General features: G+C 39.9%; 1 protein-coding gene across 1 annotated transcript in view; it reads right to left on the bottom strand.

Annotated features, from left to right (window-relative positions):
• WDR64 (WD repeat domain 64) overlaps positions 1-17,093 on the bottom strand; it is a 138,888-nt gene that overhangs the window by 8,840 nt on the left and 112,955 nt on the right. The window contains exons 22-24 of the mRNA XM_059413995.1: positions 8,878-8,936; positions 4,515-4,624; positions 1,470-1,658 (exon numbers count right to left, since the gene is read on the bottom strand). Of these exons, the coding sequence (XP_059269978.1) occupies positions 1,470-1,658; positions 4,515-4,624; positions 8,878-8,936 (358 nt within the window). The remainder of the gene's footprint in view (positions 1-1,469; positions 1,659-4,514; positions 4,625-8,877; positions 8,937-17,093) is intronic.

Here is a 17,093-nt window from a genome sequence, read left to right as displayed (position 1 = left end):
TGCTGGCTAGTCTTGAGCTCTTCAGCAGGGTTTGGCAGCCACTTGGAATCCTTGTTGATTTTTCTCAAACTGGTCCTGTCTTAATCCAAATTCTATGTTGACTGTGACTCTTAGTTTCTCTTCCTTTTTATTCTACCAGCTGTTGGACTGGATAATGGCACTGAGTCTCTCTAGCTTTGACCCACTCGGGATTTTCCTAAAGGACTTTATTTTAGATAATCCCCTCTGATTCTTCCCACTTTGGGCTCATCTAGTCAGTTTTCCCAGGCCTAATTTATTCCATGTTGCCAGTCCAGGTAGGACTGGTCCCCTGAGGTTATCCACCAGGCTTTGCTGATGTTGAACTCAAATGAGCACTGATCTCTTCCATTATGACAAAGATCCAATCAAAACCAGAACTGAACATTACAAAAGGACAAAACACCTTCCACCAACTCCCTACTTCCTCCTGAGGAACTGTTTCTTCCTCCAAGACTTTAAGCAATGGTCATGTCTCTGAGACACAATCAAGCCCATGAATCACACTCTTATTCAAATTTAGAGCTATCTGACTTCCTTACAAAGTAACCTAAAGGATTGTCACCTCATGTCTCCTATTTTTTTCTCAAGCACTTGCTTGTGGCTTTCTTTTTGGCATCCAGGTGAGTCTATCTTAATGCTCATTAAATATCTCCACTTGGATGTCTCACAAGCATTTAAACTTAAACCTGTCCAAAACCAAACGCACTATCCTTTTCTTCAGACCCTTTTCTTGTGTATTCTTTTGTGATTTCTCTAAGGTTTAAAATCCTTATGTTGGCCCATACCAAGAGCCCATTGTGATTTGGCCTCTACAAACTTTCCTTGCTCTATTTCCTACCATGTCTTCTTTGTTGGCTCACTGAACTGCCAAGTCTTGAAAAACTTGATGATGTATCATAGTGTTTCATTAATTAGTGCTTTTCCTTAAATAGGATTCAACTAAGCAAAGAATACCAAAATTGCCTCTTTGGTCCTCTTTGTTTGGTTATATCCCCTAATTCCTCTGTGATTATCTTAAGAATTAAATTTTCTTAGAAATACCATTATATTTAATTATAGTTTTTTGTTTCCGTATTTCTCCCCTCCCCTGGACTGTGACATTATTGAAAAGCCCTGGACTGTTCACCTTTGAATTCTCCACATCCAGCCCAGCGTCACAGTGGCGGAAGAGTTTAATTCTTGTCTCTTCATCTAAAAACAACGCAACATGGGGCACCTGGGTGGCTCACGGGGTTAAACCTCTGCCTTTGGCTCAGGTAATGATCCTGGGATGGAGCCCCACATCGGGCTCTCTGCTCAGCAGGGAGCCTGCTTCTCCCTCCCCCTCTGCCTGCCTCTCTGCTTCTTGTGATATCTCTCGCTCTCTGTTAAATAAATAAATAAAATCTTTAAAAAAATAAAAACAATACAACACAAAACAAAACAAAAAACAAAAACAATGGTCTTACTTTTGCCGGTCAAATACCAGAGGATATTCATATTTTTGCTTCTTCTCTGTGAACTTGTTTTCTTCTTTTATTTCTACCGGATATTCGTTAACATCACATGGCAAAATGAAATCACTTGATTGTGATAGTTCGAACATTCTTCGCTGTCCAAAATACCCACAGTAATGACCACTGAAGGCATGCCAGAGCCTGAGGAGAGGCAAAGGTAGGGAGAAGAAAGTGGCTGGAATTCAGTGGAAGTTATTCTGTTTATTGGATCATTTATATGGATTTTTCACTGATACATTAGGGATTTGGAGCTTGATGCTAGAACTCTTCCTATTAAATACATGAAAGTAATCAGAGCAGATCCATTTTTTTAAGTTAAAATTCTAATCTACAACAATTTTAGGAACTGTCAACTTGAATCTGTACTTATGAAACCCATTCAAGGAACAGATATTTCCTAGAATAACCCTGTTCATCCAAGGTGATCAGAAGCCATACTGGCTGGGTATTAGCTGAATTAGGCCTTTGAGTGGGCTACATCTCAGCTGTTTACCTCTGTATCCACATCAGGAGAACTTGTGGGATGGGTTTTATACGGACTCTTTTCCTATTACCACACCCTCTCAACCTCTGTCCATAACTCCTACTATTAAGGAAACACCATACTAATTTCTCAGGACTGAGCTCTTAAATGGCAGAAAAAATGGCTCCCATCTGTATTTATTATTTTTCCATTGGTTCAGTGTATGAGGTCCCTCTAGCAGGCTACTTGCTTTAAAGTACTACAGAATGTTGTTTGCAAGAGTATGTGCTCTAGGTCTCAAAGAAAGACAAAACGCTTTGTGGAAGATTTTTATATCTTGATTTCAACCTCAGAGTAGCAAACAATGGACACAGTCATCATGACCCATGAGGAGGACAAGCTAAATGAGTTAAGAGGTAATTCCACAAAGTCCAAGTGGTTTCCCAGGTCCAGGGGGCAGCCATTGAGGAGAAGACAGCAGAGGGATCCAGTCAGCACTGCTCACATCTGACAGCATCCTAAGAATGTAGCATAAACACTTGATATCCCCTACATATTTGAATTCCCCAACACTCTATCAACACTGTGCCCTTGCTGGAGCCTTGACCAAAGTGAAATGGAGCAGCCCTTCCAGCATGGAAGTTAGAGGGTAAGGACTATGTTCAGGACAACTCCAAACTCCCTGTGTTCTTGGCCAGACCTGAAGCAGCTTCTGCTCTCCTTGGTTTTGTGGCATTTGCTCTGGCATGTGGACTTCTCCTAGACAATTGGTCCCGCCTCGCAGCCTGATTTCCTGTGCCTCAGATACAGATCTTCACCCCTTCTAGCCTCTGTCCAAGAGCTAAGCCTTTATTACAGTATAAAATCCTCATCTCTTTGACGAGAAAGATTTAGTGTTAAAATTGCCTACCCTGCGAGAGAGCGGCAGCTAGTGTTCACAAAAGGACGGAGCTTAGTTATGAAGAGAACCGTCTCTGAAGGAGCTATTCATAGAGCTACTTTTTCTGAGCTGCGTATCCAGGGAGATCTTCACTTGAAGGAATCTTGAAAGTGACTTCTCCGTGCCAAGGGTGACTGGTCTGAGAAGGGACGGCTTTTAACAACGGGACTATATGCACATGTGACATGTGGGGGGGTGTGTGTACGTGCTTGTGCTACCATTCCCCAATTAGCACTTCTGCTGACAGGTAGCTGAAAATAAGCTGGAACAGAGACCCAAGGGACAGAGTCGTGAAAACCATCTATAATAATGAAATGTCATGTCCTTAACTTTTCCTATGAATAAAACAACAGATTCCCTTTCTGGCTGAGGAAAAGCTCTATTGGACCCCAGGTTGACCTTACCCTCACAGAGTTACCTTTAACTCAACATTTCTACAAGTTGACCTTCACTCTTCCACACTAAAAATATCTTCCTCTTTGGGCGCCCCCTCTCTTCCCAAATGGTACCAACATTCACTGAGTTGTATAAGCCAGGAGATATTCTTGACATCTGTCGCTTACCTCCCCTTTCAGTTAAAGTTTCTGTCTCCCACATTTTACCTCCTAGACCGTTCTCAGACCCAGACTATTTCCTTGCGGCACAGTTGCGACTGCCCCAGTCCAGGCCACTGCCGTCGGCACAGACTTCAAACTGTTCTCTCCGCTCCCACCTTGCTGCTCTGAAATCCATTCCCTACATATTATTATTATTATTTTTTAATGTAAATCAGATGATGTCAGTCCTTCGCTTACAGTCCGTTGGTGGCTGTTCTCTTTCAAGGCGAAGATCCAGATCAGTCTCAGGTCCACACAGGGTCTTTTATACAATGCCAGATACTCCTTCCTTTGGCCTTCACTATGTTTGAGCTCTCCAATACACTTTGAAGTCTCTCTACCTCTCTTGATCATTCCTGACTTTATTCTCCCAAGAGAATAATTCATCACCATGATTTTGAGGCATTTTAAGATGCAGCAATTGGTCTCACAAAGTGTCATGACGTTTCCTTTCTCTTTGTCAATGTGTGTGTGTGTGTGTGTGTGTATTCAGCATTTTGTGTGTGTAAACTTAGCATTATCCAGGTGATGAGAAACAAGTAGACTTTGCAAAATCAATCCCACTGTCTGTGAAAACGTTAGCTCACTCCCATTTTCTCAGCATTAAGTAGCACTTTGCTACTATTTTCTTTGTGACTTTTGACCCTGTGTCTCCTGTGGCCCTCCCTGGGTGTGGGTCTATCTCTCTGAGATAATTATCTTGCTTAACTCTTCCAAATGAGTCCACCAAAAAACACATTTAATTAAGTATTTGTTATACTTCTAGTGTAGATGAGCAGGGCATCTCATCTCCTTGGGCATGGAAAAGAATTCCAAACCATGGCCCTTTGTGCATGCGACTCTTTGTTCATGATTTTATTTATTTTAATTACCCAATCAAGAGTGTATTCATGATATATACATACATATATATATATATATATATATATTTGAAATTTAGACCCAAAGTTTGACTTCTCATGCTCCAAACCTTAAGTTCACAATATGGACGTCCATACCTTATTGAGCCATCGATGGAGGCAGTAAGCACCAATTGCTTGTCTTCTATATAGATTACTTGAACAATTTCTAAAGAATGAGCACGCCAGACAAGCAGCTGCTTCAATTTCTAGAGAGCAACAATAAAACATATCCCTTGCAATAAGTATATGCTGATCAAAATCCAATCTTGAGCAAAACCATTAACCACTAATGAGCCAAGTGTATGAGTGAATGGTGTGGACGTCTGTACAAGATGTCGTCTCTCTCCCTGGTGTCTGCTAATCTGCACATATCCCAGAGAGGAAAGATCTTATGTCTTTTTTTTTTTTAAGATTTTATTCATATATTTGACAGACAGAGATCACAAGTAGGCAGAGAGGCAGGCAGAGAGAGAGGAGGAAGCAGGCTCCCCGCTGAGCAGAGAGCCCGATGCGGGGCTCGATCCCAGGACCCTGGGATCATGACCCAAGCCGAAAGCAGAGGCTTTAACCCACTGAGCCACCCAGGCGCCCCAAGATCTTATGTCTTTAGCAATTTTTCATTTAAGTGAGGATTAACAGTGCCTTTAGTTGAGGATTACAAGATGAGCAGATGAAGGAAAAGCCTTAGGAGGAGAGGTGTTGGGGAGGCCAAGGCAGAGTGGAATCAGGAGCAGGAGGGAGCAGAGATGAAAGGTGAGGACCAAAGGGGAGGCTGGCAAAACTTTCTAGCCTAAAATTTTATCCAGAGATAGCCCTGGCTATTTTGTTCTTTGATTGGTATGTTCCTTCAAGTTGTGTGTTATTCTCAAGTGTAGAACCCTAGATTTGCCAACTGGGGAGCTGGCTCTGCACCAGCGTCCCCTTCGAGCATGTTCCCTTTCTTTCTCTGATGATCCCAGATCAACATGACTTCTTCCTGGGTCATCTACCTAGAGCATTTGTGTGGCTAGAATTCTGGCAGCTTGGGAGTTATCCTACGAGTCTCCTACTCATTTAGACTCTAACCAAGGCCAGACACAATTCCTGCTACATTTCTTGGCTTTCTGACTCAGCTCCCTCAAGTTGTTCTTAGAAAACCAGGGGGAAATCTGCCTTCTCCTACTTCTTCCTGTCTCATAGCTGGTCAAGAACATCTTGGCATCCAAGAGCTCTTTCTTGGCCTTGGAATGGGATTTGTCTCTAAGGCAAGTGTTTCTCTACTATGTGCCATATCTACAGTAAGAAATATATTTTACTTCATGATCCAGTAAACAGATAAAATACCTGCACATGCATTCTGAATGCGTTTCAGTATCATTCACACACATATACTTAACCTAACTCAGTGCTCTGCACGCTGCTATTGTCTAGTCTGTTCTGCTGCATTGCATTCCACTCTATTACCTTTTCTTAATGAAAATACAGTCACCACCCCTAAATTGACTTTATGACCCTAAAGTGGGTTATGACCTGTACTTAGAAAAACACTGTTCAGGGGCACCTGGGTGGCTCAGTGGGCTAAAGCCTCTGCCTTCAGCTTAGGTCATGATCCTGGGGTCCTGGGATCGAGCCCCACATCGGAATCTCTGCTCAGCAGGGAACCTGCTTCCCCTTCTCTCTCTCTGCCTGCCTCTGCCTACTTGTGATCTCTGTCTGTCAAATAAATAAATAAAATCTTTAAAAAAAAAAAGAAAAGAAAAGCACTGCTCAAAGACTTTTTTTCCTGTAGACCTGTGTATATTATCATAAGAATGATCTCTCTTTAGGTGGGCAGATTTTGACTATCCTATCTCTTAGAAGATTTTTATTACATGGAGCATCTTTTAAATAATTAATAATTGTTAATTATTAATTAGTAGTATAGGTATATTTATAACTAATTATTAATTATTTATGAATGATTGATAAAGAAAATAACTAACACCTTATGTATAGACTGACCTATTAGATTTTGGTTGTAGTTGTAATCTATAACTGCAATTGGCTTCATTCATGGTATATACTGGTCTGTGCAGAGGCGAGGCCTCCTGTAACCAGACTCTGTTGTATATTTGTTTTGTTTTGTTTTTTTAAGATTTTATTTATTCATTTGACAGAGAGAGATCACAAGCAGGCAGAGAGGCAGGCAGGGAGAGAGGAGGAAGCAGGATCCCCACTGAGCAGAGAGCCCGATGCGGGGCTCGATCCCAGGACCCTGAGATCATGACCTGAGCAGAAGGCAGAGGCTTAACCCACTGAGCCACCCAGGTGCCCCTCTGTTGTATATTTGTAAATAGGCAGACATGTACGAAGTGAAAAAATACATTGTCCGCATCCAGAAAACGTTGAAATGAGATTGACTATAGAAGAATTTCAATTAAGTGATTAAAGTCTTTGCTTTTAAGTTGGTAAAAATGCTTTAAGTCTAATTCAATATTATGTTACAGCTTTGTTTTTAAGATTTTTCTCTTAAAGGTCTGTAAAGGTCTTGTTTGCCAGTTTATGGAAAGTCCATTTACAAAACTATAGGCTTTGGGTCATATTTTTATGTCTTAAAATTAATAATAGAATATGATAATCATTGCAATTTAGAGAAAACAGATAACTTTCCACCTATACATGGCTCAAGAATGTTATTTGTTTTTGTTCCTCTCACAACATGCCTCGACTGTAGGCCAGTTATAGCTGTTGATAAATGAAACTCTAGGCTTCATGAGTTTGAACTTTTTTTTTTTTTATGTTATTTATTTATTTATTCAACAGACAGAGATCACAAGCAGGCAGAGAGAGAGAGAGGAGGGAACAGGCTCCCCGCCAAGTGGAGAGCCCGATGTGGGGCTTGATTCTAGGATCCTGGGATCACAACCTGAGCTGAAGGCAGAGGCTTTAACCCACTGAGCCACCCAGGCGCCCCTGAACGTTGTTTTCTATTTGATAGCAGGGAGGGTTATATATAAGGGAGGAATATTAGATTTGAGGATCAGAAGCCTGGTTCTAGCCCCAGCTTAGTCACTACCTGTCTGTGTGCTCCTAGGCAAGCCAGTCTCTGATTTCCCCTGGGCAAAGTGGAGATAATGATACTAAAGCTAAACATCTGAACATTATAAGACTCTGATTTGTTCCTGGAAACAAAAAGAAAATTCTAGGGATCAAATGAAATAATGTTTGAAACAGTAACCATTCTGTGACACTCTGCAAGGAATCCAATCCTCATCTACGTAACCATATGTCACTGCCTATAATCCCAAAGCAAAAAAATTGCTATTTGCTTGCTTTTTGGATTTGAAATATGAACGTAAAGGGAAATAAGCCTAGGGTAAAACAGTGCTTCGTTGCTGCAACCTTTAATTAGTGTTGAGTCTTTATAACATATGTAGCTATATTTGTATATCCACATTTGTACAAAAATGCATATTTAAATGGTTATGAATAAGACTGGTGACATTTACATTGCATTAACACTAAAAAGAGCATAAAACATGTTTGAATTACAAGGAGGATTTAGCCTAGATGTGAGGAAGAGTTTCTTTCTTTGAAATTGAGGTATAGTTGACACACAATGTTATGTTAGTTACAAGTGTACAACACACTGATTAGACAACTCTGTACATTACTCAGCGCTCACCACGATAAGCATGGCTGCCATCTGCCACCCTCAAAAGTCGTTACAGCGTCGTTGACTGTATTCCCTATGCTGTACTTTTCATCCCCATGACTTTATTATAATGGTTGGACACAGATTAGACTTGCAAGGAAAAGTTATAGAATCTCCTTCTGTGAAGATATATAAGCTATATAAACTGACTACAGAGGACTAGACAACGTGTGAACCCTTTTAAGCTCTAGGATTCGGCATAAATTCTCTCAAGTAAGTGAAAACATGAAGATGACCTAAAGTAGCTCACTGCGGGTTCCTTCCCTCACTCATCCTCTCTTTTCACCACTAAACCATTGTTATTTGGCACGTAGCTTGTTTCTTGTTTCTGTTTTTATTTTAAGTATAATTAGCATACAATGGTATATTAGTTTAAGGTGTGCCATTTAATGACTCAACAATTCTATACATTTCTTGGTGCCCATCAAGATAAGAGTACTCTTAAGATTCAATAGTATTGGGTGCCTGGGTGGCTCAGTTGGTTGAGTGACTGCCTCCAGCTCAGGTCATGATCCTGGAGTCCCAGGATCGAGTCCTACATGGGGCTCCCTGCTTACTGGGGAGTCTGCTTCTCCCTCTGACCTTCTTCTTCTCATGCTTGCTCTCTCTCATTGTCTTTCTCTCAAATTAACATATAAAATCTTAAAAAAGAAAGATTCAATAGTATTAGATATGACTCAAGAGTAGGGAGTCATGTCTTGTTCTGTCTTTTGTCATATCTAGCACAGAGAAATGGTTAATTAGTATATTCTGGTTCATGAATTAAACTAAGACTAAAGTTCTTACCTTTTCTTCGTGGGGTGGATCCAGGAAGGAACTAATACTGCAAAGGATAACATGTCCTTCTGTATAAAATGTAAACATTGGAATCTTTAGTTAGATACCATGTTACCTAAGCAGATACTACCCAGACCACCAAACTAATCTGACTTAGGCATTTATAAGAGTAAATAAAACAGAATCTGAAAAACCAGAAATGAAATGAAAGAAAAAACTGTTATCAATATTTCTATGTAGGAATCCTGTTTTGTTGAGTATACATGGCAACTTCATTATGACTTATTATTGTTGTGGATACTCAGAGTTCTTCTAGATGTCAGGGTAGAAGAAATAGAAATAAACGCACCATTACAGAGAATCATCCTACAGTCCAAATTACAAAACTAGATTTAAAAAAGCAACAAGGACTAGATCTAAGCATATTCAAACTGCAGAAAGAAAAAAAATCTTGAAAGAAACTAGAGGGAAAAAAATAGCTTGTTTATAAAGGAACAATATAAGAATTACATCTAACTTCTCAGAAAGTGTGCAAGCAAGAAGAATGGAATGAAATATTTAAGGATTGAGAAAAAAACCATCAACCTAGAATTCTGTATCTTGTGAAGTTGTCCTTTAAAAATGAAGGGGAAATACAGACTTTCCCAGACAAACAGAACTTGAGAGAATTTGTTGCTAGTAGACATGCCTTGCAAGAAATATCAAAAAGAAGTACTTGGGATGCCTGGGTGGCTCAGTCGGTTAAGCGTCTGCCTTTAGCTCAGGTCATGATCCCAGGGTTCTGGGATCAAGTCCCATAGTGGGCTCCCTGCTCAGTGGAGAGCCTGCTTCTCCCTTTTCTTCTGTCCCTCTCCCCAACTCAGGCATGGTCTTTCTCAAATAGATAAATAAAATCTTTTAAAAAATACTAAGAGTTCTTTTTAAAAGATTTTATTTATTTATTTGTCAGAGAGAGAAAGCACAAGCAGGGGAAACAGCAAACAGAGAGAAAAGCAGCATCCCCACTGAGCAAGAAGCCTGATGCGGGGCTCTATCCCAGGACCCTAGGATCATGACCTAAGCCGAAGGCAGAAGCTTAACCTACTCAGCCACCCAGGCATCCCTGAAGTTCTTAAAAGAGAAGGAAAGTGATACAGGTAAGAAATTCAGATTTATATAAAGAAAAGGAGAGCATAATAAAAGGGATAAGTGAAGATAAATTAAAAACTAACAGCAGTGTATTTAAAGCAGTAACAGCAATAATATATTTGACAATTGTATCTTATAGATACTTGAAATGAATAACAGCTATGACATAAGGGATGAGAAGGAGAACCTAGGAATACTTTGTTATTATAAGGTACTTGTACTACCACTGAGGTGGTGTAGTTTGAAAGTGGACATAAATTAGTTGTAAATGTCTATTTCAAACTCTAGGGAAACCACTCAAAAATTTTTAAAAAGATCTAATTGATAGGTGAAGAAAAGCTATGCTAAAAGAAAGTGGGATGATATAAAATGTTCACTTAATGGAGACATACAAATAGCTAACAGAGGGGCGCCTGGGTGGCTCAGTGGGTTAAAGCCTCTGCCTTCGGCTCAGGTCATGATCCCGGGGTCCTGGGATCGAGCTCCGCATCGGGCTCTCTGCTCAGCAGGGAGCCTGCTTCCGCCCCTCTCTCTGCCTGCCTCTCTGCCTACTTGTGATCTCTCTCTCTGTCAAATACATAAATAAAATCTTAAAACAAAAACAAAAACAAAAACAAATGGCTAACAGACACATGAAAAAATGTTCATCATCACTAGCCATCAGGGAAATTCAAATCAAAATCACATTGAGATACCATCTTACACGAGTTAGAATGGCAAAAATGAACAAGACAGTAAACAACATGTGTTGGAGAGGATGTGGAGAAAGGGGAATTTTCTTACACTGTTGGTGGGAATTCAAGTTGGAGCAGCCACTCTGGAGAACAGTGTGGAGATTCCTTAAGAAATTAAAAATAGAGCTTCCCTATGACCCTGCAATTGCATACTGGGTATTTACCCCAAAGACACAGATGAAAAGAAGGGCCATCTCTACCCCAATGTTCATAGCAGCAATGGCCACAGTCACCAAACTGTGCGAAGAGCCAAGATGCCCTTCAGCAGACAAATGGATAAAGGAGATGTAGTCCATATAATTATGAAGTATGATGCCTCCATCAGAAAGGATGAATACCCAACTTTTTTATCAACATGGACAGGACTGGAGGAGATTATGCTGAATGAAATAAGTCAAGCAGAGAGAGTCAATTATCATACAGTTTTGCTTATTTGTGGAGCATAAGGAATAACACGGAGGACATGGGGAGATGGAGAGGAAAAGGGAATTGGGGGAAATCGGAGGGGGAGATGAACCATGGGAGACTGTGGACTATGAGGAACTAACTGAGGATTTTGGAAGGGAAAGGGGTAGGGGGTTGAGTGAGCCTGGTGTTGGGTATTGTGGAGGGCACGTATTGTATGGAGCACTGGGTGTGGTGCATAAACAATGAATTTTGGAACACTGAAAAGAAATTTTTAAAATAGATAAAAATTTTTTAAAAACCCACAAAAGGCAGAAAGAGAGTTGAAGACAAAAGTAAGAACAGAAAACAAGGGTAACAAATAGAAAACAGTAAGAAATATGATGGATATTAATTCACTATATCAATAATCACTTTGATGTCAACAGTCTAAGTAAGCCACTTAGACTGAGATTATCAGAGTGGATTAAAAGACAATACCCAATTACACGTTGCCTACAGGAAATCCACTTTACACATAAGGACACGTTATAGATTAAAAGTAAAGGGATGGAGAAGGGTCTGCCGTGTTAATGCTCATCAAAGAAAGCAAGAGCAGCTATGTTTCAAACAGAGAAGGCTTCAGAGAAAGAGAAATTATCAGGAATGATTGGGTGCATTACATAATGATAAAGGGGTCAGTTCTCCAAGAAGACCTCAATCCTTAACATGCACATGCCTAACATTACAGTGTGAAGTTAGGTGGGGTGAAAACTGATGGAATTGAGAGGAAAAATAGATAATGCCCTTTTATTGTTGGAAGCTTCAGCACCCCTCTTTGAGAAATGGACATGAGAAATGGACAGATCCAGCAGGCAGAATAGCCGTAAAGTCATAGTTGAACTCAAAAACACCATCAGTGGACACCTCGGCGGCTCAGTGGGTTAAAGCCTCTGCCTCCGGCTCAGGTCATGATCTCAGGATCCTGAGACGGAGCCCCACGTCAGGCTCTCTGCTCAGTGGGGAGCCTGCTTCCCCCCTTCTCTCTGCCTGCCTCTCTGCCTACTTGTAATCTCTGTCTGTCAAATAAATAAATAAAATATTTTTAAAAAACCACCGTCAGTCAACTAGATATAATTAATATCTGTAGACTGCTTTTGCATCCAACATGTATTAATCTCAAGCTCTCATGGAACATTCACCAAGACAGACCACATTCTGGACAATAAATTATACCTTAACAAATTGAAAATAATAGAAATCATATAGTGAATGCCCTCAGTTTACAATAGAATAAATTGGAGATCAATAAGAAAAAGAGAGCTGGAAAATCCTAGAGTAAGTAGAGATGAAATAACATACTTCTAAATTATAGATCATAGAAAAAAAAACCTCAAGAGAAATCTTTAAATATTTTGAACTAAATAAAAATGAAAACATGACATCAAAATTTGAGTAAAGCAGCAGAAACAGTGCTTATAGGGCAATTTATATGCATATGTTAGAAAAAAAGAAAGAGCTATAATCCAAGCTTCCATTTTAGGACTAGGTGAAAAAGAGAAAAATAATCCAAAGTAAGCAGAAGGAGAGAAATAATAAAAATCTGAGCAGATATCAATGAAACTCAAAAGAGGAGCCCAATAGAAAAAGTCAAAGAAAGCAAAAGCTGCTTTTTCTCCTCCCAAGGTTTTGTTTATTTATTTGACAGAGAGAGAGAGAGAGAGAGAGAGACAGCATGTGAGAGAGCAGCAGGGGAGGGGCAGGCCCCTGGGATCATGATCTGAGCCAAAGGCAGATGCTTAACGACTGAGCCACCCAGGTGCCCCCAAAAGCTGGTTCTTTAAAAAGATCAATAAAATTGATAAACTTGTAGCCAGGCTAACTAAGAAAAAAAAATCTCAGGGGGAATTAAGAGGATAATAAAGGAATCTGTGAATTCTATGCCTACAGACTTAATAACCCAAATGAAACAGCACAATTCCTCAAAAGACACAATCTGCCAAAGCTCACACAAGAAGAAATAAATCATCTGAGTAGGCCATATTATTAAAGAAATTAAAGTAATTAATAACATTCTCAAGCAGAAACCATTAGGTAAAAATGGATTTAATGGTGAATCCAACACACATTCAAGGAAGAAATCTTAACAATTCTCTACAAATTCTTCCAGAATATAGAAGCAAAAGGGAACACTACTTAGCTTCTTCAGTGTGGCCAGCACGTCCTAATACCAAACCAGACAAAGACATCATAAGAAAACTATAAACAAATGGCTCCTATGAACATAGGTACAAAACCCCCAATGAAATTTTAGCAAGTTGAATCCAAGACGTATTAGCTCAGGTCATGCCACTGGGGTCGAGCCCTGAGCTGGGCTTCATACTGCATGAGCATGCAGCCTGCTTGAGGTTCTCTCTCTCTCTCTGCTCCTCCTCCCCCACCCCTTCTCATGCTCTATCTCTCTAAAAAAAGGGAGAAAAATTATACACCATGGGCAACATTTAAAAATCAACTAATGTAGTCCATCACATCAACAGGCTAATGAAGAAAAATCATATGATCACTCAAAAGATATAGAAAAAGCAGTTGATGAAATTCAACACCAATTCATGATATAAAGTCTCAGTTTAGATATAAACCTTACACCTTTCCCACATAAACGTGCACACAAATAAACCAGTTCAAAACAATTCTAAGGGTAACATGTGTAAGTATAGAACTAGAAGAAAGTTTTAATGACCTCAGGTTTGGCAATGACTTTTCAGATACAACACCAAAGCCACAGTCCATGAACAAAAGCACTGACAAGCTGGACTTCTTTAAAACTGAAAACTTCCAGGTGCGCTTGGGTAGCTCCATCGGTTAAGTGTTTAACTCTTGATTTTGGCTCAAGTCATGATCTCAGGGTCCTGGGATCAAACCCCGAGTCAGTCTCCCCACTCAGTAGACAGTCTGCTAGAGATTTTCTCTCTCTGTCCCTTTTCTGTGCTCTCTGTCTCTCAAATAAATAAATCTTTAAAACATTGAAAAGTTCTGCTCTGCAAAAGACACTATTGAGAGAACAGAAAGACAAGCCACAGACTGGGGGAAAATATTTGTGAAAGGCATATTTGATAAAGGACTCTTATCCCAAATATACCAAAAACTCTTAGAAGTCAACAATAAGAAAATAAACAACCTGATTTAAAAAATAAGCCAAAGATCTGCACAGACCCCTCAACAAGAAAAATAGACAGATGGCAAAAAAGTATATGAAAAGATAATCCCCATTGTATGTCAGTAGAGAAATGCAAGTTAAAACCACAAGGAGATACCATTACAAGGCTTTTAAAATGGCCCAAATCCAAAAAATCGAGGACACCAAATGTTGAGACGGACGTGGAGCAACAGGAATGCTCGTCCATCTCTGGTGGGAGCACCAAATGGTATGGCTGTTTTGGAAGACAGTTTGGAAGTTTCTCACAAAATTAAATACGCTCTTACTATATGATCCAGCACTGTATTCCCTGGTATATACCCAAAGGCATTGAAAACTGTTTTCCACACAAACACACACAGATGTCTACAGCAGCTTTGTATATTATTGCCAAAACGTAGAAGTAACCAAGATGTCCTTCAGCGGGTGAATGGATGAGTAAACTGTGTCCATCCAGACAGTGGAATCTTACTCGGCACTAACATTAAACGAGATCTCAAGCCATGAAGACACACGGAGGAAACCTAAATGGGTTATTTCTTAAATGAAAGAAGTCAGAAAAGGCTATGTACTATGCAATTTCCACTATGAAATTCTGTGAAAAGCAAAACTGTGGAGGCAATAAAAAGGTCAATAATTGCCAGAAGCTGGGGAGGAGGGAAGGAAGGAGAGGCAGGACGCAGGGGATTTTTGCTGGAACGACTCTCTAAGGTATTAGAATGGTGGATGCTTGTCACCGGACATCTGTCAAAACCCGTAGAATACACACAGCCCCGGCGTGAACCACGCATTTTGGATGATACTGACATGTTGTTGTAGGCACTGCAGCTGTGATGAACGTACCACTCTCGTGCAGGATATTGAAAGTGGGGGCAGCCAGGGGCTCCCTGGGGAGTGCAGCCCACTGAGCACCCCAGTCATGCTTTTGGCTCAGGTCGGATCTCAGGGCGCTGCCATTGAGCTCTTCCGTTGGGCCCTACACTCATCAGGGAGTCTGCTTGAGATGTTTCCCCCTCTCTTTCTGCCCCTTCACCCCTAGCCCCTGCATGCACGCACATTTTATTTTTTATTTTATTTTATTTTTTAAATTTTTAAAAGATTTTATTTATTCATTTGACAGAGATCACAAGTATGCAGAGAGGCAGGCAGAGAGAGAGGAGGAAGCAGATTCCCAACCAAGCAGAGAGCTGGATACGGGGCTTGATCCCAGGACCCTGAGATCATGACCTGAGCCGAAGGCAGAGACTTTATTTTTTAATTTATTTTTTAAAATTAATTAATTAATTTATTTATTGTCAGAGAGAGTGAGCACAGGCAGACAGAGTGGCAGGCATGTGGAACTCAATCCCAGGACGCTGGGATCATGACCTGAGCTGAAGGCAGCCGCCTAACCAACTGAGCCACCACCCAGCGTCCCAAGGCAGAGGCTTTAACCCACTGAGCCACCCAGGCGCCCCATGCACACACTTTTAAAAATAAATAAATAAATAAATCTTTTTTAAAAAAGTGGGGGGTGGGGACTGTTTTAGGGAGGGTGAGGGCAGGATGTGTATGAGAACTCTGTAATTTCTACTGAATTTTTCTGTGAACTTGAAGCTGAAATTAAAAAAAAAAAAAAAAGCCCATTTAACAACAAAAAAACAACAACTAATAATGTTCGAGGATTCCTGATTTAAAACAGTGACTAGACAGCAAACTACATAGCTCTGTTAGCATCTACAGTAGCACAGGAATAGGAAGCCTAAGGTCATAACCTACACATCTTCTTTAATTATACTATAGCTGAAGCTTGATTGGATCCCGAACCCACCCCACTCTAATTATCTGGATCACAACAAAAAACACAAACCTCAAGACGCAGAAGGACTCTGTGATAATGAGGGGTTCCCTCTTAGTAACCCTGACAGAGATGCCGTCTGAGAATTCTGTAGATAATGTCAAATTTTAGTTCTATGTATTTTGCTAGAAAAAACTTATGCCGTAGTAGGTGCAGTTCGTGCAAAAATATGCAGGCAAATGTTTTTTAAAAGGAATAAATTTGCTTGACCTTAGATTTTTCTGGGTGGCTGTAAACAGAAATGATAGAAACCATAGAGATGGACGTATAAGAGAGTTCAAGAATAAGGATATTGGAGTATACAGGACAGGTGGTGAGCAATAAAACCAGATAAAATAAAGATAACTTTAAACATATATTGTAAAGTTACTGGTTATACTGAATATAAATATAAAAAAAAATTCTCTGTAATCTCCAGAAGACTGAACTAATTGGTGCCACAAACTGGTTTGTTGGGACTTTGGTAAAATAAGTTTTGAAATGAGAACAATGTTCTTTAAGGAGAAGATGTAAAATTTAAATATTAAGGTAACAGCAGTATCTTGCATGCAAATCTCAAGTTTAGGAAATTGGCCAATGGTAAGTGAAGGAGTGGGTGTAGAACAAAAGAAAGGTAAAGTGGGCCAAGCTTTTGTTTAACTGAAAAGATGCTGTTTCAGTATAAACTCTAACAAACTGGGTAGGTTTTTTCTTGTTTGTTTGGTTGTGTTTGTTTTTTTTTAAGAACTTAAAATTAAACACTAGTAAAATTCAAAAATGCATGCATACACACATAATCTTTCAAAGTTGGGAGAGATGACAAGGAAGAAAATTCAGGATTTATTTAAAACAATTAAAGAAAATACAGCATTAAAAAAGAGAATTGTTGGGGCACCAGGGTAGCTCAGTTGGTTAAGTGTCCGACTTTTGGTTTCTTCTCAAGTCATGATCTTAGGGTTGTGATATC

The sequence above is a fragment of the Mustela nigripes genome, chromosome 10, assembly GCF_022355385.1.
Source record: "Mustela nigripes isolate SB6536 chromosome 10, MUSNIG.SB6536, whole genome shotgun sequence".
NCBI lineage: Eukaryota > Metazoa > Chordata > Mammalia > Carnivora > Mustelidae > Mustela > Mustela nigripes.
Note: the sequence above shows the minus strand (reverse complement) of the source record. Positions and strands in the feature narration are given on the sequence as shown.